At 36.9% G+C, this 26,227-nt stretch overlaps 1 protein-coding gene across 4 annotated transcripts in view; it reads right to left on the reverse strand.

Moving 5' to 3' along the window:
• The window catches only part of LOC149564957 (general transcription and DNA repair factor IIH subunit TFB1-3-like), a 275,928-nt gene that overhangs the window by 167,669 nt on the left and 82,032 nt on the right, over positions 1 to 26,227 (reverse strand). For all 4 annotated transcript variants that reach the window (XM_089818484.1, XM_089818486.1, XM_089818483.1 and 1 more), the window contains exons 12-13: positions 4,758 to 4,814; positions 4,456 to 4,611 (exon numbers count right to left, since the gene is read on the reverse strand). In XM_089818484.1, coding sequence (XP_089674610.1) covers positions 4,456 to 4,611; positions 4,758 to 4,814 — 213 coding nt within the window. The remainder of the gene's footprint in view (positions 1 to 4,455; positions 4,612 to 4,757; positions 4,815 to 26,227) is intronic.

The raw sequence follows: 26,227 nt of genomic DNA on the forward strand, positions 1-26,227 counted from the left end.
TTGACATTGCCTCATTTATTTAGATTGTGCCTAACCATGAATTGAAAATGTCTCCGTCAAACTATATACTAGTATACTTTTCAGGATTAACATTACTGACTGTGGCTTTAGCCACCAAATGTTAAAACTGAGGACTGGCATAGATAAAATTATTTCTTGGGGCCAAATAAAGGTGACTTTACAATATATATCTTGAATGCCATTGTAAACAAATTTGTAATACACTTTTAATTCTAAGAGCTTTAGTTAAATGAAACTCTTCAGATTTATAAAAGAGAGTAGTTTATTATTACAGAAGAGATGAACTATAATTTTAAGTTGGTATTTGAATTTCATTTTGTGGCCTCTTCTCCATAACCTTTCAAAGCTCTATTTGGTCTATCTAGCAAAATTCATCACAATATTAAGATTGTGTCCATCCTGGCTTTGGCCAAAAACAAATTGTGTTGAAGAAATTTGCAATCACTGTAGATGGAATGTTGAGACAGGAAAACCATAAGTTGAAATGGCTTCTTTACTCTGCAATATGCAAGAGTTTGTGTTATCTTCAATGAAAGAGAATATTGGGATATCCCGTAGCATTTAAGGCTATCGTTGCAAGCTGAATAATCTCAATAGAGCACATGCAATTTGTGATCTGTCATTTGAACTTGAAGTGAGTGCCATATTTGGTGTACAAACAAGGTAAGTAAACAGTGGCCATTGTTAGGACAGAGACACAAACCAAAATCACAAGGAATAAAGCACACAAAAATCAACAAAAGATGCAAAAATTTAACGTGGTTCACCCAATCCCTGGGCTGCATCTACCAAATGCGAGTCCAATATTATTATCCAGTAACTTCAACCTGTTACAATCTTCAATCTCCCTTACAGCTCAATCACCGCTGCAAGAAGCTATAAATTTACAATAGAAAAAACTCTAACCCTAATCCAATATTTAATGACTTGTGTTGGCTTAACAAGTTAACCCCAAACATACTTGACAAGTCAACCCTAGGAAATGGTTGAGTAGTCAACTCGAAAATGCTTGGAAAGTGTACAGTACTTTCCTGATCAGTCATCATAAATCAACAGCCATGAATTTGAAAACTACCAACTCACAATTGTAATTAACAGAAAAAGAAGACAAATACTTTGGTGTCCATCAGAGATATATTCTGAGAGATTTTGAGAGGTAACTGTTAATCTATTTGAACAGCAACCATTATTATTCACTTATCGCAGGGAGAAGAATAAAAACATATAGCTGTTTTTCTGCAATTTTGGGGTGGTATGAAGTTTAAATATTTCAGTCGTTTCCCTACAACAAGGTAAATCGCTAAGGTTGTCATCCATGAGCCTCACGCACCAAATGCTTTGAAAAGTTATGGTCGGATTAAATATTGGGATTATATATTGGCCTACACATGTTTAAAAATAAAGACCGTGGTATACTAAGCCGGCATTTAGTTAGTTGTTTAAGCAATGCAACGGAAGACAAATATCAAAAGCCAAGAATCGTTACTCAAATACAATTCAAAGAGGGTGTTTGAAGAGGTCTCTAGACAGAGACAAGTGTTCTCTGAAGTTTCTGCAATACATATATATTTCTGGTTTTGGTTGACTCACCTGCTCTTGATGTCAATTACAGCATCAGAGGTGCGACATATATGTATTAGACTTGCGGCAAAACTTGCAGATTTTATTCAGGAAAACAAGCATTGGAAGGCACACATTGTATATATATATTATCAAAGACACAAGCTATGGAATCAATTCGTTAATTATTTCCTTCAGTGATTGATCGGTATTCAAAAGTTTGAAGCATCGACATTTCTTAAGTCCCAACAATAGACAAGTTATTTCAGACTATAAGGACAAATCAATATAGAGATTTGGAGATTATTCACAATACAAATTCCAAAAGCCTTGTAACTTATCAAAGCTTTTTAGTTTCTCAAAATCAGTTTCTGATATATGCACTTTCTTAAGTTGAGCTTTCAAACTCAGAAGTACGGAAGTTTTTCCTTGTGTTGGGTGCACACATTTTGCAGAGCTTTTTATGCAACATATACTATCATGGATTCAATTTTGGACCTCATTTAACATTTGTTATCATATTGAAATGGCAATGTTGGAGCCTTGCAACATATGACTCAGCACTTCTATTGATTCACCCTCTGGGAGTAGCCATGGTGAACGTCATCATGAAATGACAACATCGTGTTGAGTGATTCCGTGATGAGCACTCGTGTTCATTTGGATTTCTATTCATGGGAGTAGCCATGTTGGACATTACTACATAACTCAGATATCAAGAAGCATTCCACCCTAGCTAAGAGGAGTGTTAATGTTAGTGCAGCTATGATTAGATTCCTTCAGGTCAACATAGATAGCAAAAAGGTTGTGCTAATATAATTATTGTGATATAATAATTATACTGATAATATAATATATTTTAATTAATTTATAATATTTATTGACATAATATAATTATATTAACATTTTTTTATAATATTTATTGAGATAATATAATTATGATATATTTATTGTGATAACATTTTTAATTATTACTTATATCTTGGAAGAGTAGTGACCCTTGGTGAAAGGGCATGTCCAATAGATACAAAGGAGGGATAAATCTTCTTTTCTTGGTAATGAAACGAAACACGCATACTATCTGCATTATTAAGTAAAGCGCTTGGGGGAGACAATCAATAAATGTCTATGGTTGGGATGGAAAATCATTGTCTATGGTTAAAAGAACACAAAAACAACAATATCGTGACATAAACTACTGTTCTCCTTGCCCAATGTAAATCTGTTGCTGGTTTATTTGATTATTCCTAAAAAAATCATTCTAGTCAAGGATGATCAATATCATTTATTGATGACAATATTGTTATATTCCCTCGTTTTAGTGTGTCATAGTTTGAATCATATAAATATTATTTAAAGACATCATTCAAACAAATATACAGATCAAGAATTTTAAGCTGAAGTCTTCATCAAGAAAAATTATGTCAACATTGTCACTTATGCAGGGCTGGTGTTACAAATTATTGCTTTGTTAGATTTTGATACTTTAAATTAAAACCTGAACCTTTATGTCAATCAACATCAACAAAGAAAAACAACACTCAGAGAGAAAGAATGCAGCGAGGTATCAGTTTTATTTTGTGGTAATTTGACTTTATCGCAGTATATAATGTGATCTCAACTCAAATTGTTCATTCATTGGCAAAACTGCTCGCACCTGTATTTAAAATATTAAATTCACCTTATGATAACAATTCGGATGAATTCAAGTTTGTTGCATTCAATTAAGAAGCATTTGGAGTTATTAATGTCAAAAGTGTGTATCTAAGAGGGAATTTATTTTTAGAACTTTCTAAATAGAATCATAAGGAGACTTTGTGTACACAAAAAAGCTACAACATAAAAGGCGTGATTTTGTCTGCTTACAGTTTAAATCCTTCTTTGTGTGTAATCCTCAAAAAACCAAAGCCTTTAAACTTTGACTACTAGATGTCAACACGGTGTTCTTGACTACATTATAATTGATGCTCATTTGTCATGCATGACATAAAACGAGAAAGCTTCAAAACAGTCATGAAACAGATATGGAAGACAATAAAAATGGCAAAAAACAAACAGCTTATCAGACTTCAGCTTGCTTCTTGCTCAAAGATGATGCTTTACATGAGAAGCACAAGGGTTGGTGGCTGTGGGGTGGCAAAGTATGTCTCAATCCAAAGACTTGGTGAATTGTACCTAGTGATAGTTGTGAATGTCTCCCTCCATAGTTTTGCACGTTTTTCCCTGCAATATGCTGATGGAAGAGACTTTCCTCAGCAGCCATAGGGAGGTGTCAGACCTTGCAAATGACTGTTAAATAGCTGCAGAATATTGCAATATGACAAGAGGACTTTTTTAATACTATTTTGTACATGTTCTCAGTTCATTATTTTGTTGTTGAAAGAATGCCCTAGATGTTGCAGGACAATCAACTAAATGTTAAATTATGACTTTCTAGTGAAAGTAAGTTCTCCACGCGATGTTCTTTTCATTGTCATGTGATTGGGTGACTATTCATAGGCCATGGTGGAAATTCTACTTAAATATGTGTGACCAGGGAGTGGTTCACCAGTCTAGGTCAAACAAAGAAACGTTTAATTATTAAGCTAATAACCAGCCAATGTTAAAAAGACTTCAAAACGTTTTTTAATTGGCATTATTCTGTAACACTATATATACATACACACATACATCATAAATACTAGTTTTGCAGTTAGTTTTTAGTGTTTAGTTGAGAACATTACATGTGCCAAGAATATCACCAACATAGAGGGGAAAAAATGGGAATCTGGAAAAAAGGGCATAAGTTTGCATTAGAGTCGTAAGCAGAAATTCTATTTTTAACCATTAAATAGATGCTGCAATCTAAATTAACTTACAAAGCCAGAAAAATACCTTTCGGCGAGCCTCATTTGCCAAGATATCATCATCTTTTAAGAAAACTGCAAGTTCTTCATCTTCATCAGCTTCTGCTTTTGCAGCAGCAGCACTTTTTGTTCTATGAATGTATTCTGCTTTACAATATTTGTTCCAAAAATCTATTTCACTCATCTGTTATAAAAACTAGAATCAGCATTACTTGACACTACTTTGAAATTATTTTCTGAAATTGTGAGTCCATCTATCTCTATTTATTGTTGTAAGCCCGCTAGAGAACTTTAATAATAAATAAATAAATAGAAAGGAAGGGTTTTCACCTTCTTGGGCACATTCATTAGAAAAGCACGATGCACAGCTGGTTTTTCAGCAAAAATCTGCAGCATCCAATTCATCACATAAAAGATTGATCTCCTGGTGTCTTCATAAGTTTACTCAACCAAAACTAAAAAATTTAAAATTTCATGCTGTCATAGAGTGAGCACATTGACAAAACCCATATCAGATATAAGATTACAGAATGTTAACCTGAACCAGAGCAACATAAAACATAGAAAAGGAAAAAAAATAGGGGGAGAGAGAGAGAGAAAGAGAGAGAGATGCATAGAAATGAGCACTGAATGAGGAGCTTGTAGAATAACATAACGTCAATATTTTAGCAGACAAAACTTTGTGTACCAAAATCCTATAATGCAAGTAATACAGGAATATCAATATGGTTGCAGCCTAGTTATTGGAAGACACGGGGTAGAGCTACCCATAGAGAAACAGTGCATCAATCAGATATACAAACAAGGAACAGGGTATAGTTCATGCAACTTTTCTCAACAGAAACTGTAGGTACAACTTGGTAACCATGGTTGGGAGTTTTCCAAACAGCATTCAACAGGTTACAAAGCCAGCTTTTATTTGCCAAAACTCCAAGAATACGATCATACATATATTCAACAAGCTAAAGCTAAAAGAGAGGTTGGAAATCTGTTGGTGAATGTCTAAATAATACAGATTAGAAATCTATTGGCTCCTCTCCTACCATGTTTATTATTCTTCTTTGGTTTTCCTCACTGCATTCAGAAATATTCGATTAACATTCAAAATATTAAAATTTAAAACCCAACCAGTTATCTAACATTAAAGAGAATGAAAATACAAACAGGTATTCAACCATACTACTAGCTGAAACTTCTTACGTGGAAATAAACCTGAAAATTTGTATGAAGTTGCTTCAACTTCCATTGCCATTTCCAGGCATCTATCACCATCCAAATAAGAATAAAATACACATGCATAGCAGTAAAGAAATTTATTTGGCGGACTCCCATCTGTGGGATGGTAGTGCCACATACATAAAGTGTAAAATTTGAGAACAATACACACCTCTCCTCAATCATCCTATGAGAGAGATCCTCAAACTGAAGGAAACCTTGGCTTGTTACATTTTTTGTGTGCAGAGGCTGATCTTCAGGACACTAAATGAGAGAAGAGGGTAAATTCTTCATCCAAAACCACATTCCCGTTGAGTGTAAGACAAGCAGTGTCCACATCAATCATTTGGTAGGCATTATGATTGTTATATTAGCCTATAAGCATCAAATCCTACCTTTTAGAATCCTATTTGCTCACCTTTGCATCTCAAATCCAAGCATATGCTATCAAACCAAAAACCTTAAGGTGACTAATTTGGTTTCCTCCCAAAGAGAAATTCCTACGGGATCATGTCCTCTCCAACTGATTCACAACGTGCATTGCAGTACACCTTTCCCCAAAACTTCTTAGGATCATGTCTATGCTCCAACATAGATCAAGCCATCTCCTTAATTTATATCTCCTCTACTCAACAATGATTTTCTACTAAGGGGCCTAGGGTGTGGCAAGTTAATGCCTATACCCTCCATAGCACAACAGTTACTGAATTCCAATGGAATTAAATTGCCCTCATTGTCTAATCTAAAGTTATGATATGGAATCATAACACTTTTCAACTAATGCTTTAAGCTTCAAGAATTTATTAAACATGTCAAATATTTCCTTTATAAAAAAAAACATCCACATTTTCCTACTAAAATAGTCTACTAACTGAAATAAATACCTGACACCAAAGACCAATGCACTATTCAATGGTCCACAACCAGCAGCATTAACCAGCTGCAAGACCTTGTATACCCTACAAGTCTCTATTTGAGAAGGGAGTCCGATGTTACTTCCCTACCTGGCAAGCTCTACAAATACCTAACACCAAAGACCACAGCGCTATTCAATGGTACACAAGCATCAGCATGAACCAGCTGCAAGACATTGCATACTCTACAAATCTCCATTTGAGAAGGGTGCCAGATGTTGCTTCCCTACCTGGCAAGCTCCACATACACCACATATCTATGACTAAATCTCAAGCCAGCCATCTATTAGATTCTCCTACGCCAACAGAGTGAGATATGATAGATTGAGATCACATAGTGCTGACGTGAAAGAAAATGGTAGATAAATGTTTTGTAGCCATTGCAAGCTCCTGAGGATCTCCAGTATCAACCAATCAAAAGAATTTGTGATCTTCAAGCCCAACAGAAATTGTCTTCTTGCACTTGATATCAACAATGCGGCATTCATGGGCATTGAAGATGACATCCAACTTTGAACAAGGGTGCATAATCTTACTCACAGAGAGTTGATAGAACTTTATGCCCAAAAAATAGAGTAAATTGAGAAATATGAGATTTCTCCCACAAGGTGTAATTTTAATTTTGCCCTTGCTAACAACTATTTACTCTTCACCTCCACCAAAGATCATTGAATTGAAGCAAGCCTTGTACTCTATAAACCAATATCTCATGTGTGTAAAGTGTCAAGAAGCTCCAAAATCAATGTACGAGGGAGATGTTTTGACATGGTCTATTTGTTTGTTGGCCATAAACACATGAAAGACAAATTCCTTATGCTCCATAAACTCTACAACAAGGGCCTTCTATTAAGAACCTCCTTGGTTGGGTTTTACATCAATCACAATTTCTTGCATTGCTTCTTGATATGACCAAGCAAATCACAATAATGACATGTGATAGCCTTTTTGTAACCCTCCCAAGGTTTGGCTTGTTATTTTTGTTAAGAGGACTTGCTCAACACTTGATCCACAATGATTGTTTGGCTACTACTCCCGAATTGTTGCTTCAACCTATCCTGCTACAAGACCTTGTGTTATAGTTCGTCAAATTTTAGGTTAATGTTGATGTATTAATGTTCAAAGTCTTGATGAAGTGTTCCAAGGATCTTGGAAGGCTGTTCAACATGATGACCACCATATCCTCTTCTTTCATCTCGCCACCAAAGGCCTCCAATTGTTTGCAAATGTCTCTAATCTTCACAGCAATGTCATGCATAAACAACACTATTTACGCGTGTCGTTACAACTAATAATTTGATCCTCTCTGCACTCATCAAACTTCTCTTGAGTTTTCCTATTTTCATGGGACGAACAGTTTTACTAAGAACAATTTGATCCAAACACACACTCAAAAATTGTGAGGTTGTATGTTTCCATGTTCTCTATTTCTTGTTGTTCAACCATTGATTACTTCCTAAATAATCTTGGAAAAAAAAATGTCATGTCCCCTTCTCAATTTTAGTTCTAGGCGACAGAATTAATCTATCTCCACATCCGGATAGATTAATATCGACTTCAGGCAGGATGCTCTCTAGTCACAATGGGATAAATAATTTAATTTATTACAGAACTTTATTAAAAGGTACAGAGCTAAGTCACTTTAATGACTTTAAATCCCACATTCCTTGTACGTGGTACCTTCCCTCATTCCGAGGCTATATATGCACGTGTTTGCATTGGGATTAACACACGAGAATTTATGAACTAAATTATTCTGAGTTTTGGTTGCTTTAATGTGACTAGACTGAGACTTTGAGGATGAAACCCCTCAAGTTTGTAACTCTAAGGAGCTGGACGTTACCCCATGCTTCCTTCATTTTCAGTTGAATGGTTGTGGGTAGAATTCAGCAAATAATGGATTTCCAGTTCAGGTATTAAGTAAGTTCTATGATCATTTTGTATTGGGAAGTTTGCATACGTATGTTTCTTCTTCAAGCAAGTGATATTTGGTAGCTTATTCATAGTTAATGGACTGGGAATTAAATACGGCAGCAAGATTCAAGGAGATTTATTGTGTATTACATCATTTTCTAGTTTCTACGTCTGGGAAGAAGAATATATACAAAAGGCAATATACATACAGCTGGAGATATAACCGTCTGGCAACATTTATCTATCATTTTATTGGTTGAGTCTTTACTGAGACGGGATCCACACTCCACATAAGGGCAAGCTTGAGTTTAGTAAAATAACTATGATCCAAACCTGGTTACGACATAATATTAAGAGCAATCTGAGCATAGGGAAAATTCTTTAATAACGTCGGGTTTGTCTAGACATTTTCGGTAAGGAAAGTCGACATTTCAGTGTAATCTTCGACAGTGTTTTTATAGACTCTTTGTTGCATACCAAATAATGTGTGTCTCAGATAATGCTATTCAACCTGTAGTGGCCGGTTGGAAAATAGTGAAAAGAATCCAGATGCCTATGCAATTAAGTTCACACGTCTATGCATTCACAACCCGACTCATTAGCTAACATTAGAGGAGTCGTGTTTACTACAGTCCGCCAGCAGTCCAATAATCAAATGCTCCACATTCTATCTGCGGCAGTCTACGTGGTCAGGAATGCAATGTGAGCGGGTGCAAATACTTAGCAAACTTACAGACATTCCATCCTTTCGCATCTACGGCAGTTCGCATGTTGGTTCAAAAGTTAGGGAAGCTCTGAGTCAGGACGAGCAGTGAAGTGACTAGCGGCTTGTGCATCCAATTACAGTTATCAAACATTCAGGAAACAGAAAGTAAATTTACGTATAGATTATTACAAAAAACTTTGAAAAAAAAAAACAACTCAAATCAGTCAAAACTCTTTTTGCACAAATCCCAAAACAATCTCCTTAAAATAACCCTAATATTTAAAAAAATCAGTCAAAAAAAACAAGAACCCAAAAATTTATTAAAACAAATGTAGACCCTAGACAAGTAGGTGCCCATGGAAGATGTGTAATTTTTTTCAAAAATAAAAAATCTGCAAAAGTTGAAACCCTATGCATGATAGCTTCCATAAGTTTGCATAAACATTGCGAAAGAAGGGAGATGCCACAAAGACCCATGTGCAAATCTTAGTTAGTTATCATGGTTGTAAAAAAAACCATTGAATGAATGTGAGTTTCAAGGCAAAATCCCTTGGTCTGAGGAACAGTGCACATGTCAAAAGTATAAAAATATTGTTTCTAAGAAGGAATGCAGCATTGAGGTATAAAAATATTGTTTCTAAGAACGAATGCAGCATCGAACACAATACTGGCTAGAAAAGAACTTTGCGTGGGTAAAACCCTAGCACGTAAATGAAAAATGCAACATGAGCAAGGAGGAAACCCAAAGAAGTCAACCTAATCTTCTAGAAAAAAAACAACACAATAATCTGCAAAAGAAACCTTCTAGAATTAAGTTCCGGGTATCCCACAATTTTTTGTTAAGTAAACTTCGTCAAAAAAAATGTATGGCTCTGATACCATGAAATTGTTAAGGTATTAATTGGATAACAAAGGAAGTGAAGGATCCTTTAATAACAATTTAGGAACGATCTTTCTATAAGAGAAAACAATCGTCAACTGAAGCAAACTGAAATATTCTAAACCTAACAGAAAAAATGATTATTAAATAATACATACAACATTAGTTTAAAAACCTACATAGACGCCAAATCCTATATATTCAAAGGGATTGCCAAATAATAATCAATATGGTATGATCCCCTTTAATTTTTAAACACCAAACGGAGAAGAACCATGGATTCACTAAAAACAAGCACCTAGAGCCTCCCTAATATCATTCATAAGATTGTCCAAAATTTAAAGTGCTTCTCCTATATAAGATTTCATCATATCTGAAGGGTTGCCAGAAAACTAACCAATCGCCTTGCCAAGCATGTAGTAACTCATTTTATTTCAAATCAAGACATATACTCTACTTAGTGGATGCCATTATCACCATCATCCCTAGTGATGCACACCCTATACAAAGCTAACCTATCTATAGTGAATATTATTCAACTCCATCATAGTACTCTCATGTCCTTTTGTTACAAATTGTCAAAAAGAAGCAAATCCACACTATGGTCAATGCCCCTACTTAGAATCCCCACTCTCCCTATATCTTGAAGATACACGTCACTCACATTCCCCATTCCCAATTCCCCCATCTATAACATATCCTTGATTTTGAAGTTAGAAACATGACCTTAAAAAATAACTCATGGAACTGACATAACTTAGAACACCCATCTGCTTTCAAATCTAAGATTGAATTTAAAGCCTGAACCCTCCAAATCACTTTCCCCTCTCGCCGACTTTAACAACACTTTTTTCCCCATTCACATAAACCCCACTTATAATCCCCACTCTCTCTATCTCTTGAAGATACAAGCCACTCACATTCCCCATTCCCCATCCACCATCTATAACATATCCTTGATTTTAAAGTTAAAAACGTGACCCCAAAAAATAGCTCACGGAACTCAAATAACTTAGAACACCCATCTGGGGTTGCTGCTTTTAAATCTAAAATTGAATTTTAAGCTAGAACCCTTCATACCACTTTAACAACATTTATTTCCCCATTCACATAAACCCATGGGAGTGCCTAAATCATCCTAAAAGGCAAGTAGTTAGATACATCCCAAAGCAACAATCACTAAGGAAACCAGTCCAACCCAATACGTGAGCTATCCATGCCAAACATAATATCTTTTTTCGAATCAAAATATACCTGTCCATTTTCTAAGCTTTCAGTCCCATAGACCCCTTGTGGTCTTTTGTTGGACATTAATAAACTTATCTAAAAATTGGACTTCTACACCGGTTCAGAATCACCATTCCCAAATGTGGAGTTCAATCAATGCCACAATGACAAAAGGTTTTATTGTTTGTGTAGTCAAAGCAGATCACCAAACTAGGAAATGTTCATTCTCCTTCCTATAAGAAAATGCAGGTCGTTTACAGAGAATAAGGCTCAGCATCAGTTGATGCTCAACCCTGATGAGGCTTATAGCAGACTTAGTCGCTCTGCCAATCAATCCCTTCTATCTCCAACACTCATCACAGAAATGGGAAGGCTTTTCACATTGTCCTAAATCAAAACTCTTCTCATCATTATGTGTTGTGCAAACAGAACAGAATGTAGCAGTCATTGACCAACAAAATGCCAATACGCCTTTCTGGCCCCATCACCAATAGGGAACCCAGCAATGATGTTGCCACAAATGGAAAGCACCATGGGCAGTTTTCTGTTTCTACCTTCCATTTTGCCTCTACATATGCATCCTCTAAGTGTACTAGCCAGACTCATTCACCGATGGATATCAATTTAGAGGTGTTTGTACTTGCATACATTGGTATTATTCATGAGATGCACTTTAGATAGCTATGCTAGTTTAAACTTTAAAACATACATATTATTAGATGTTGCTCCATTATTTGAGGCTGTAATGAATAATCTATGTTGACATTTGTACAATTGTAAGCACTCCTTTAATAAAATAAAGATTTATTAAACCAGTAGTTTTCTTTAAAATATTTATATGAATATTATTTAGCAATATGTATCTAATATACATACATAAATATAAATTATGTAAAAAATAGTTTGCTTACACATACACAAATAAATGTATATAATGTAAGCAATATCATTTTTAATATTTATTTAGTAGGCAAGTGTAGAGATAAGAAAAAACACAAAACTCTTTATTCTACTGTTAACTTAAGAAATATTTTATTTTATTTTGAAGCATCAAATTTTGTTTCACATAAAAATTGTCTTTAAACTAAAACATCATTTATAGCATGCTTATTATCAAAGTGTAATTAATTGATATGTAAATGAATGATTATTGTTAACACATTCATGTCATTGCAATCCACCTTTTGCTGCCACTATAATTACATTTTTCAATATCACTGTTTCGTTTTGTTTATTTGAAAAAATGGGTCAAAATTTATTCAAGAAAAGCAGAGAAACAAAGCACAGGTCCTAGGCCCAAACAGGAAAAAAATCAAAGAATCAGTTACAAAGTCCTATACAACAACAAAAACCTAATGAAGACTTCTAGGCGATCATGAGGTAGGCCATCCCTCCCTACAATAAACCAACCCTCCACGTTCTTAGAGCCATATGACAGAATGTAACAGATTCCAAAGAACTACACAAATGGAGGCATAGTTCAACTTCTCGTTCTCTGCCACTTCTCGGCGAGGCCAAAAAAAATTTCTCAGCAAATATCGGAGAGAAGTCGGCAACTTCTCAGGAAAATATCAGGAATATAAAAAATGACTTTTATTTAATTAAAAATGCATTTTTTCAAAAAATTCAATATGTAGATGCATGTATTGAGTCAGTAAATGAGTAAACAAACCAAACAAGATGATCTAGATATATATATAAATGCAATAAGTAACAAAATCGCATCCTCATGTGGAATGTCGATGTAGTCACAGACTCTGAATTCTGAAACAAGCTACAAATAGTAAATACTGAATTGTCTTTGTCAAAATAAAAGCAAATACAAATGTCAAGTTCATTATGAAACTATTCTGACTCTACATCTTCCTCTTCCCCATACCAGTAGTTCTAGTAAAAACTATGGGAGAGGGAGGGGGTCATTTTCTTGGAAAGAGCTTCGAATCCGGTCCTAATCCACTGGAAATTGCTACAACTCAATGCCAAACACTTGGTGCTGATCCAAAACCCTTCTCCTCCACCCAAGACGCCAAACACAACACATGAAACAATGAAATGTTATTTTTTGTAACCGTAGGTTTATACTAGATGCCGCCTGCAAGAAAAGTCCAAGTTATCGCACGAAATTGGCGATATATCGCCAACTTCTCGCAGCGATAAGTTGAAAATCTCGACACCCTAATCTGGCGATAAAAACTAGAGTTTTCTCGCCACCTGAAACTTGCGAGAAGTTTACTTATCAGCGATAAAACGGTGATATTTTAATCTATGGATGGAGAATCCGTCTCACCATAGAGACTAATTTCCAACTAACATCCCTCAAGTTCTAATTGTTTAACATATCCACAACAATCTAAGAATCGGATTACCAAATCACTCCTCCTCCATTCTAAGGAAAAACCACACTCAATGGAAACCTTAAAAGCAAGAGCCTCCATCAAATTATTAAAGTATTGGCCTTGATAAATGTAGAAGGAAAAAAACAACACAACCACCACCACCCTACCTATACCTCCAATGCCTGCATGTCTAGGATTCCCACAAGAAGAGTTGTTTGTGTTAATTTTTAATATCCCCAAAGGAGGAGGCATCCACCAACCGTCCCTACTGATCCATTGCTTGGCCTGTCGTGGTCTAATGCTAGCACCACCCCCACATTATTACTCTCAAACCGCAAATTCACACAAAGAAATCATCGCTAGGATCAACATTTTCAAACATGTCACACTTTGCATGAATAGTCTCTTAGAGCCTGTTGACAATCTTCCAAGACCATATGGTTCATTTCCAACCACAAGTTCCAAATAATAACGGAAGGTCCAATTGACTAGGCCATCAGGAGAAAAGAAGTCTTCACATGAGGTCTAACCAAGCTCTCCCAGAATTCAATTAAGGAGGTAGCCTGAGTACAAGCTTGTTGCCAAGCCTCGCACCACTTATGCCAATCTCTCTAGAGAACAAGCAAAGAAAGAATGGGAGGGAGCATTGCCCACTATGCATACAAAGAGAGAAAATAGAGTATCCTTGAAAACATCTCTTGTAGAGATTTTCCCAAGTAAGCTATTTCCTCCGTACTACCAACCACAAGAAAAAAGTTAGATTTAGGCCATGAGACGATATTCCAAAGTTCAAACCTTCTTCCACCAAGACACTTTTGTCAAAGCATGCACTTGACTATCCCAATTCACATAACCTTCTGCAACAACAAATTTACCTTTTGGATTGGGACCCCAAGCCAAAATGTCCCTCTTTAAGAAAACTACATAAACCAACCTCGAAGATAGAAGCCAACATAGCACAGTCCTCCTCAGAACAACCCAAGAGCCACCCGTGAGGATCCTTCTAGCAAGATATCTCCATCTGACTAATACGCCTAACTATTTTAAAATTTTCCACCTTAGTCCATTCAACAACAACGAAGGTATTACAAAGAGGGTACAAATATGGATAGCTAGAAAGATTGGAGGATGACCATCCAAAGAATCCTACTAGAATAGAGCTTCGCAACCTCTATTACAAATTCAAAAGAGACCATAACAAGTTGAGAACCCTTTAAGTATATCACAGATGCAAGAACCCTTACTAAACAAGTCAAAACATGACATCTCATCAACTCAGCCCCAAGAAGATACTTTGCGTCAAAATCTTGGCCCAACCCTAGTCATGACAAACACCCCATCTCCAATATAACTTCGTTACCAAAGCCTGACCAACCAAAGCAAAGGATTGAATACCAAGGCCTCCAACATGCTTTAGTCTACAAACAAACTCCCACTTAACTAGGCTCCACTTAGAAAACAAAGATTTACAAACCAGAGAAACTATAAAGCAAGAGCATCAAAATCTCTCACAAAGCTTGTGGGAGGAACCTGCACAAAACATTTGTAAATGGGAAAAAATTGCACCACCATCTTCGAAAGAATCACTCTACCAGCAGAGGATAACATCTTGGGAGTCCAATATCTAACCCTGCATCTAAATTTATCCAAAATTTCCTACCACGGGTCTCTATGCTAAGCCCCAAACTCAAGGGATTCCCAAGTTACATCAAAGTAAGAGTACCAATCCAAAACATGAGGATTATGGCAATCCTATTTTTGATAAGCTGAGGAGTATTAAAGAAGCATACAAATGACTTGTCTTCATTAATCTTTTTCCCAAAAGCTTTCAAGTAGGTGTCCAAGGCACTTCTAAAATTCATTTCCTTATTGATTCTAGCCTTGCCCATCAAACTTGTGTCATCCCAAAATTGGAGATGACAATAAGGATGCATTGCATCACTCCAAACCCATCCCCAGACCAGACCTTGTCGCACCTGAGTAGTAATAAATCTGCCTAGCCCCCCCGCCATGACAATGAATAAATATGAGAGTAGTGGGCCCTTGTGCCAAAGTCTTGAGAAGCACAGAACAACTCCAAGGGTTCCCCAAAATAAGCCTTGAGAAATAAGTATGTCACACAACTCTAGGCCCAATTCACTCATTCTTCTACAAAACCAGAGGCTAATAGAATTTCTATAAATCCCAATTCACCCTAGATCATAAGCCTTGGCCAAGTCAAGTTTAGTGAACATAGCCTTCTCCTTGGGGGCTTCCATCTAGTGGATAGTCTCCATTGCTATCACAATACCATCCAAAATTTGTGTTCCATTAACAAAACCACCTTTTGCCTTAGCAATTAGAGTACCAAGGAAGGGTTTAAGACTTTCAGCAATCAATTTCGTGACAATCTTATACACCACATTACATAATGCAATAGGCCTAAATTGGTCCAAACTATTAGCCACTTCTTAGGAATGAAAGGCAAGAAAGTAGAATTCATAGACTTTACCATTTATTTATTTTGATGAGACTCCTCGACAACATCTTGATGATCATATTTTACAATCTCACAAAACTCTTCAAAACCCAATAGGAAATCCATCAAGGCTCGATGCCTTACCTTTTTTCATATGTAACACGGCCTCCTCTAGTTGAAACATCAAGATGGGGCGTAGGAGACCCTCGTTCATTTCAATAGAGACCAAAGGGGGAATACAATTCAAAATAGCCAATTCTTCCTCCATATCTCCAAGATAGTCTCTCGTAATAGATTTGAAAATTAGTTGGCAGCCTCCTTGGAGATCTCCTCCTTAGAGGAGAGAAGAGTCCCATCAATAGATATGATAGAAGTAATGGAGTTTCCATATCTCCAAGCCACCTTCCTGAAGCCAGTCAACCTGAGACTTTTGTTTCTAGAAGCCCCCATTCTTCAAAATCCTTGAGAGAAAGGGACACAACAATTCCAAGATCTAATACAATCCAACTTCAACTATGTCGCCAACTTTTGTGTTTGTAAGTTGCCAAAACATTATTTATTCCATTTCCTGAGCCTATGTCTCACATGTTGTAATCTCTTCCCAAAAGTTTACATAGCCCATCCATGAGCATGCTCCCCTTCATAACACTGAAATGTCCCTTTTCTGATTTTATATGATATTTCAAGCCTCTAATCAGATCTTTAAGATCAAACAACCAATCTTTAAAAGATCCACCAATTTCTCAATAAACCCCAAATCGGGTATGCCGAAAATAGTGCCAAAAACTTGATAGCTTCACATATTATAAGTAAATCTGAAAGTGGACATTTTTATAGAAATTTCAACAGCATAACAGCCTACAAAATGACATTTTCAGATCTGTATAACATTTACACAACAGCTCCCAAACGGAGAATAAAAACAATGCTCATCGGGCTCCCGAAAACAACATAGAATAGCCCGGAAACACCACAAAAACACTAATAATCTATCACAGAAGTATAATCACGACCAAATACATATATTCAACTCTATTTTAACATCTAAAAGTCTGAAATACAGCAGCAACCCAAACTGATATGAAATACTCAACCGGAAACACCAAACTCTTACAAAAAACACACCCAAAAAACCACAAATCTGCACTGTTCAGCACAAAGGCAAACTCTGCATGAGCATGCACATGGAATGGCTTCAAACTCTCGTCCTTAGCCTTCCTGGAAACCTGCAAACTCCCGTTCTTGGGTCTCCTTCTCCACAAGTTTGGCAGCCTCTGAAGAATAACAAAGAAATGAGCAAAAATCAAGTTCTGGAATGAGCACAAAATGCCTCCAAACTCCTTAAAAAAGGGCATAACCCTAACTCACGTCCAAGAGCGGTTAATAAAACATATTTTAATAATAATTTTCATTTATTAGTCCATTAGCTTACAAAGATTATCCCCTTTTTCCGAAACTTCACCTTTTTGGGCCTGCCTGCCTTAGAAAGGATTATTATTTTTAATTATTTGAAAAGGGGACATGACAAGTCCTCCCCTTCCAAATATTGCTTGTCCTCAAGCAATGGCTGAACAATAAACCAATCAATCCACCTGGATCCCAAATGTAGTCATGAGCTATACTATTGTCAATTAACACAGGCTCCTGCATATCCTCTGCAATATAACCAAGAGGAATCCATAATCAAACTGACAATTACTGCTCAACCAAACTCCAAAGTCACAACTTCCACAGTCAGAAACCCACGAGACACAAACTCTTAGAACATCAAAACCCAAGTAAAGTGGACAAATCAAACTACCAACACAGTAAATACCATCAACGCATTCCACTAGCCTATACAAAATGTACAATCCAACTCTGCAACAATGGTGAATGCTCCCGAACGAAACTGTACCAAGTATGGAGAAACCACACACTGTACAACTCCTGCAGTCAACACAACTTTGTAGATCACCGACCACTGTCTCATAACCATAACTCCCATGCACCCCTGATGGTGAAAAGCCATCACAAGATAAACAACAAGAATTGGAGCCCAAACCAAATTTGCCTGCCATCAACTCCTCAACACAAGGATCAAATGCTAACTGATGTACATACCTTGCAATATAATGTTGATAAAAAAAACCAACCTCAATCAATAGCTCACCATGAACAAGTGATACAACCCACTGTGACTGATCACCAGCTAAGTCGGGAGATGTCATAGCCAAAGGAGTAGAATCAATAACAACACCCGCTGAAGCATCACTCTGAAACTCCTGCTCTAAGTCACGTATTATCAAGTTGTCAACTGCAAAACCTATCGCCATGTCATGCCCATCACAACTCTCATCCCAAGGCATAAAACTATCCCATAACTGATGATAAGCACTAGGAACCATAGTACATCTCTGTATCATCATCTCATCAACATGGTCATCAAAGGTAAATTGATGAGCATACCTCACAATGTAATGCTGATAGAATGCGCCAATCTCAGTAAGTGGCTCAGACTGCAATCTAGATGTAACTAACTCCAATCGATCACTAACCAAGTTGGAACTGACTACTACCTCTAAAGACATCACCAAGGGAGTAGTATTACTAGCAGGAACCATGCCAACTATCGGCTCACCAACATCACACATGGTCTTTGATACAGCATCTCTAGTCTTCGTGCCATTAGTGCTAGAGGTCACCACCATGTCAGGCATACCACAACAATCTGCTGCAGCACCCAACTCAACTAAACCTGTCTCTAGTGGGGATGAACCCGATATGCCAATGTTAGTATCAAGGATGGATGCATCCCCATCTCCACTATCTTTGACAATCTCGACCATGGACATCCTCGGATCATCAGATACCACAGCTTGTGACTGTACAGAATCTAGTAAAGACTGTAGTTGCTCTAACTCCATGGTCACCTTAGCCAAATGAAACTGTGACTCCTTGAAAGCCAACTGTGTACTCTCAAGAATCTCAGAAGTCACCTCAAGTTGCTCAGTAAGCTCACTCACCTCATCTTCCTTGGCCAACAATGCATCATATGCTGTACTGCCCCACTCCATAAGATAATCTCTGTCGGCTACCAACTGCATATAATCCTGTCTAAAAATCTGGATAGCCTCCCATAAAGAGTGGAACTTTGCCAAGGAAAGATAACTGCCTCCCTGCTCATCACTAGTAGGAGAACCCCATCCATAAACTGCTAACAATTGACGAGCAGCATCGAAATGTTGGCAAGCGATAGCAATGTCTCGCTCACTAACTCTCAACTGATTAGACACATGATGGCACTGGCTTGACTGTCTCCTACAAACCTCCTCTGATGCACTGTCTAAAGGAGTATCCTCAAAGTTACTAGTCTCTAGAGTATTACCATCCATATCCTGTGAATCAACTCTAAAGCTCATATCAACATACGGAGTATCAAAAACTGTAGCACTGTTGTCCAACTCCTTTGTACGCAAGGAAACTAAGTCTTCAAAACTACCCACTGCATCCTTTTGGATGTCATCCATATCAATATGATCTTGGTACTCATCTGTACACACTGCCAAATATGAAATATCATCAACACATTCCAGCAAGTATGGTCGACTGGATATATGAACAAAGCCCAACACCGATGTAAAAAAACTAATACCAACATCGGACAAGCTGCTAGCACAAGAAAAGACAACACCATGCAATCTGCTAATCAAATCCATGATAGCACCCAAACAAACACTGCTACCAAAAAGTGTTAAAGATCTCCAATCAGCTGAATCCCAAATGCCAATATAACAATCTTGAGTCCATATCTGTAAACTAGAATCAGCTGGTAACTCAAGCAAAATCCTCACTTGAGTAATATGACCAATACCAACTAACTCCACATACCTGTCATGATGAGATAATGAAGTCACAATACTGTCTTTGTTCACTTTCAGCTGGCTGGACAAATCGTGTGAAGTACTACCAGCCTCAACCTCATGTGACGAAGCATCTAACTGTGCCTGGTACTCTTTCTCAGCAAAGTCATGAATGCTCAATGTCTACTCATCTCTACCAGGTATCTCACCATCATGCACAACATCCTCATAATCATCATCTGAACCCACTACGCTGTAGTCACTACCTATTGTAACTATACCATCCTGAATACCTGTGATATCACCCTTTAACGACATGTATACAATTGTCTCAATTTGAGTATCAAGTTGATCATTACTATCAATTTGCATAATATCCTTTCTCACTACCTCTTGTGGCGGAGTAGAATCTGAGACCTCTGCCTGGCTATAAGCTAGTTTCTCAAACTCCTAATGCAAGTTCTTGGTAATTGTGTCACCTGCCCTGTGAGAAAATCTGCCAAATAGAAATTTGGTCAACTTATCCACCTTAGCTGGGTCGGACAACATGTCATTCATCGTACGATGGTGCTCAACCAACTGTTCAGACATGTCGTGGCTTATTTTCCTAAGTTTATCTCGAATGTCTAAATAACCATCCTTTTTACTGTTCTGACTCTGGATATCAATTGTCCAAGATTGTGTCCTCTGAGACTCTGTACTATACCTGTCCATTCTGGATAAAGTAGAGTGTAACCCCAATAGGTTATAACGTCTTCAAACACCAAGAACTAACATGCAAATGATTAGAAGTAGCATGCAACCATAGATTTTGACATGCAACTGATTAGTAGCAACATGCAACCACCAAATTCACCAAGAACTAACATGCAAATGATTAAAAGTAGCATGCAACCATAGATTTTGACATGCAACTAATTAGAAGGAACATGCAACCACCAAATTCACCAAGAACTAACATGCAATTGATTAGAAGTAGCATGCAACCATACATTTTGACATGCAAGATTTGGGTAGTTGTCAAAACTGACATGCAAACTTCTACAAACCCTCAGGCTGGCAAGATCATAGCTCTGATACCACTGAAATGTCTCTTTTCTGATTTTATATGATATTTCAAGCCTCTAATCAGATCTTTAAGATCAAACAACCAATCTTTCAAAAATCCACCAATTTCTCAATAAACCCCAAATCGGGTATGCCGGAAATAGTGCCAAAAACTTCATAGCTTCACATATTATTAGTAAATCTGAAAGTGGACATTTTTATAGAAATTTCAGCAGCATAACAGCCTACAAAATGACATTTTCAGATCTGTATAACATTTACACAACAGCTCCCAAACGGAGGATAAAAACAATGCTCATCGGGCTCCCGAAAACAACATAGAATAGCTCGGAAACACCGCAAACACACTAATAATCTATCACAGAAGTATAATCACGACCAAATACATATATTCAACTCTATTTTAACATCTAAAATTCTGAAATACAACAGCAACCCAAATTGATATGAAATACTCAACCGGAAACACCAAACTCTTACAAAAAACACACCCGAAAAATCACAAATCTGCACTGTTCAGCACAAAGGCAAACTCTTCATGAGCATGCACATGGAATGGCTTCAAACTCCCGTCCTTAGCCTTCTTGGAAACCTACAAACTCCCGTTCTTGGGTCTCCTTCTCCACAGGTTTGGCAGCCTCTGAAGAATAACAAAGAAATAAGCAAAAATCAAGTTCTGGAATGAGCCCAAATTGCCTCCAAACTCCTTAAAAGAGGGCATAACCCTAACTCATGTCCAAGAGGGGTTACTAAAACATATTTTAATAATAATTTTCATTTATTAGTCTATTAACTTCCAAAGATTATCCCCTTTTTCCGAAACTTCACCTTTTTGGGCCTGCTTGCCTTAGAAAAGATTATTATTTTTAATTATTTGAAAAGGGGACATGACAAGTCCTCCCCTTCCAAATATTGGTTGTCCTCAAGCAATGGTTGAACAATAAACCAATCAATCCACCTGGATCCCAAATGTAGTCTTGAACTATACTATTGTCAATTAACACAGGCTCCTGCAATATCCTCTGCAATATAACCAAGAGGAATCCATAATCAAACTGACAATTACTGCTCAACCAAACTCCAAAGTCACAACTTCCACGGTCACAAATCAATCTTATGGAGTGGGGCAGTACAGTTAGAACATCAAAACCCAAGTAAAGTGGACAAATCAAACTACCAACAAAGTCACAACTTCCACAGTCAGAAACCCACGAGACACAAACTCTTAGAACATCAAAACCCAAGTAAAGTGGACAAATCAAACTACCAACACAATCAAAAACTGTGGGTTTCTGACTGTGGAAGTTGTGACTTTGGAGTTTGGTTGAACAGTAATTGTCAGTTTGATTATGGATTCCTCTTGGTTATATTGCAGAGGATATTGCGAGAGCCCGTGTTAATTGACAATAGTATAGTTCATGACTACATTTGGGATCCAAGTGGATTGATTGGTTTATTGTTCAGCCATTGCTTGAGGACAAGCAATATTTGGAAGGGGAGGACTTGTCATGTCCCCTTTTCAAATAATTAAAAATAATAATCTTTTCTAAGGCAGGCAGTCCCAAATAGATGAAGTTTCGGAAAAAGGGGATAATCTTTGGAAGCTAATGGACTAATAAAGGAAAATTATTATTAAAATATGTTTTATTAACCCCTCTTCGACGTGAGTTAAGGTTATGCCCTCTTTTAAGGAGTTTGCAGGCATTTTGGGCTCATTCCAGAACTTGATTTTTGCTGATTTCTTTGTTATTCTTCAAAGGCTGCCAAACCTGTGCAGGAGACCCAAGAACGGGAGTTTGCAGGTTTCCACGAAGGCTAAGGACGGGAGTTTGAAGCAATTCCATGTGCATGCTCATGCAGAGTTTGCCTTTGTGCTGAACAGTCCAGATTTGTGGTTTTTCAATGTGTTTTTTGTAAGAGTTTGGTGTTTCCAATTGAGTATTTCATATCAGTTTGGGTTGCTGTTGTATTTCAGACTTTTAGATGTTAAAATAGAGCTGAATATATGTATTTGGTCGTGATTATACTTCTGTGATAGATTATTAGTGTTTTTGTGGTGTTTCCGGGCTATTCTATGTTGTTTTCGGGAGCCCGATGAGCATTGTTTTTATCCTCCGTTTGGGAGTTGTTGTGTAAATATTATACAAATCTGAAAATGTCATTTTGTAGGCTGTTATGCTGCTGAAATTTTTATAAAAATGTCCACTTTCAGATTTACTAATAATATGTGAAGCTATGAAGTTTTTGGTACTATTTCCGGCATACCCGATTTGGGGTTTATTGAGAAATTGGTGGATCTTTGAAAGATTGGTTGTTTGATCTTAAATATCTAATTAGAGGCTTGAAATATCATATAAAATCAGAAAAGGGACATTTCAAACACTAGTCAACCATAAGATCCTTTAAAGACTAGTCATACAACCACATCAACTAGAACTTGAAAGAAGGATTTCTAGAGATTTTGAAAGAGGTGAGGGAAAGCTTTATAAGCCAATGATCAAAAACCCTCTAGACAAGAATTTTTTAAATTGTAGACCACATGCTATTCACCCAATAGCATGAGACCACGAATCCATTCAACCTTTCTAAAATGGCCTCATCACCACTCCTATTATTTCTTGTGAAGACACGATTCACTAGTTACACATGAATAGGATTCAAGGGCTCAATACTGCCTCTTAACAAATGTGAAGTTCTAGCCCACCATATTTTTCATCCAAGCTAGTAGCAATATTAAATTCACCCGACAAAAAATCCAAGGGGGAAAAGGATATAGGGACCAAACATAATTGATATGTGGCCAAACATGTCACTTCCCCAAAAGATCAGTGAGAGCATATATACAAGAAAATAGGCACTTTTCTACAATCTCAAACTAGAAGCAACCATAGAAAGAGAAGACACTAGAACTGAACCATTACCTTATTAAGTACTTAGTGAATATCATGTGTTGATATTCAAGAAGACCAATACTCATGATATCAGTTGTGATGTCAAACTTTATTTGTGTACATTTTGAATATCATATGTTGATATTTTGCAGGCCATTAATCAGAGTATTTGGTGAATATCATATGTTGATATTCTAGAGGCCGATAATCATGATATCAAATGTGATATCAAAATGGTGGATATCTTCTGATCAAAGATATTCTTAAAATTTGTCATTCCTAATATTACCAATGGTGTAATATATGTCTTGTGATTATCCTCCCTAGCTAAGAGGAAGTGATGATGTTTGAGAACTTTAATCAGATAAGCTTCTATATAATTATATATGAGATATAATTTATATATGTATTCATTATATTTGAGATATAAGTTTATTGTTATATAGGAGAAAGTAATATAATATATATATATATGATTATCTTTGAGATAATATTAATTCTCTGATTAATGAATACACATGTCCCATGAAGAACATGTCTCTTCATAGTTTATTCTCAATATAATCAAGAGATCGTTGTCATTTGGAAAATGCATACCAAGACGACAGTGCTATTACGTTTGCAGTGATCCTTAGAAAAAACATCACAAACCCTGACTCAACTAAAGTATCAGTAATAAGCTTTACCTTTTCCTGATCAATTGTTTGCCCGCTTCGTAGAGGTTTGTCTAAATATCCTTTTTTAAATGATTTCTATTGTACACATGTCCCATGAAGGACATGTCTCTTCATGGCTTATTCTCAATATAATCAAGAGATCGTTGTCATTTGGAAAGCACATACCAAGGAGGCAGTGTTATTATGTTTGCAGCGATCCTCAAAAAAAACGTCATAGACCCCAACTCAACTACCGTATTAGTAATAAGCTTTACCTTTTCCTGATCAATTTTTTCTCCGCTTTGTAGAGGTTTGTCTGAATATGCTTTTTCAAATGATTTATATTGTAAGCCTAAAGCAAGTAGGGGTTTAACACCTCTCCCAGAATCTGAGGCCCTTTGAGAGAAATGAGAAAAAGTCATCACAATTGGACCCTAAAGAACATGTAGCTCGCTAAGATCCTTGTCCCTCCTGTTGCCCCCAGAGGAAGAAATTGGCTCCACTTTTCTTGAAGTCTCCCCATGATATGAAGGCTAGATTGGGACACCTAAAGACAATTTAACTGGGGTTCCTTCTTCTTGAGCCAAAGAATCAAGAATATCAAACATATTTAGGGTATCTTCATTTGTCCACCCAACCAGGTTCTCTTCCTTCCTCTACCCTTACTCCAAGATTTAACAAGAATAAACCCCTCCTTATTTGCATGATCATTTGTTATAGGAGCTATTCCCTAATCTTTACTGAGCCTAGTAAAAGGAGGAACAAAAGCTGCCAATAAAGGAGATATATTTCTGGGACATCTTTGTTGTAAATGGCCATATTCATGACAAAGTCTACACCTAAATTAGTAAATAGCAAGGTCTTAGAGTAAAGTTCTTGGATCCAAGAAGATGTTACCAAACAATTTTTCATAGAAGTTGGTAAGGGATTACATAAATCAACTTCAACACAAATGCAAGCATAAGTGATTACCTTTTGATCTTGAGTTTGTGTATCTAAGCCCACAGGTTTACTAACAAGCAGCGAGATTGAGTGAAGAATATCTTCCCTCCAAAATTCCAGCCAAAGCCTCAGCAACCTAGCCTGTACAAGTATGCAAGACGGGAAATATTCCACCGAGTTAAAGGCACTGTGCCAAGGTTTGATAAAAAGACCAACCTGATTAAAGAAGTAAGGACCGCCCTCAAAAGCCCTATTCCTATTACATGTGCTCAAGAAACAGCAAGAAAAAAATTACTGGTTGCAAATAGTAGTTCAAGATCTCCTTCATTGTTCCAGACTTGGCATGCCTACGACTCTAATAACAGTAAAGAGAGGACAAAGGCCCATACGCAAATAAGAGTCTAAAAACACCAGTATTCAACATCCTCTAAAACTTGCTCAAGTTAAATAATTAAGACTGGCCAATCCTGTGACTTCTCCAAACAACCATTCACTTTTTTCACTCGAAAAGCCTCTTTTGAGGAAGATTCCCCTTTTCTCGATTGAGGTTGATCTACATGCACCTTTAAATCAGCATACACTAATGAAGTCAGATCCACCATTTATAAATCTCCAGAGATCATCAACGTAGAAAACATCCCTCTATACTCCATGATTGAAAGAGATCAACAGATAAGCCAACAATAGATGGGGCTCATGCCCCAATCCGAAAACCCTACACACCTCCCATAGCTGCAATAGAACACAACCACCG

This window comes from Cupressus sempervirens, chromosome 3 (genome assembly GCF_028749045.1).
Source record: "Cupressus sempervirens isolate cs-2001-9-10 chromosome 3, ASM2874904v1, whole genome shotgun sequence".
NCBI classification, from domain to species: Eukaryota; Viridiplantae; Streptophyta; class Pinopsida; order Cupressales; family Cupressaceae; genus Cupressus; species Cupressus sempervirens.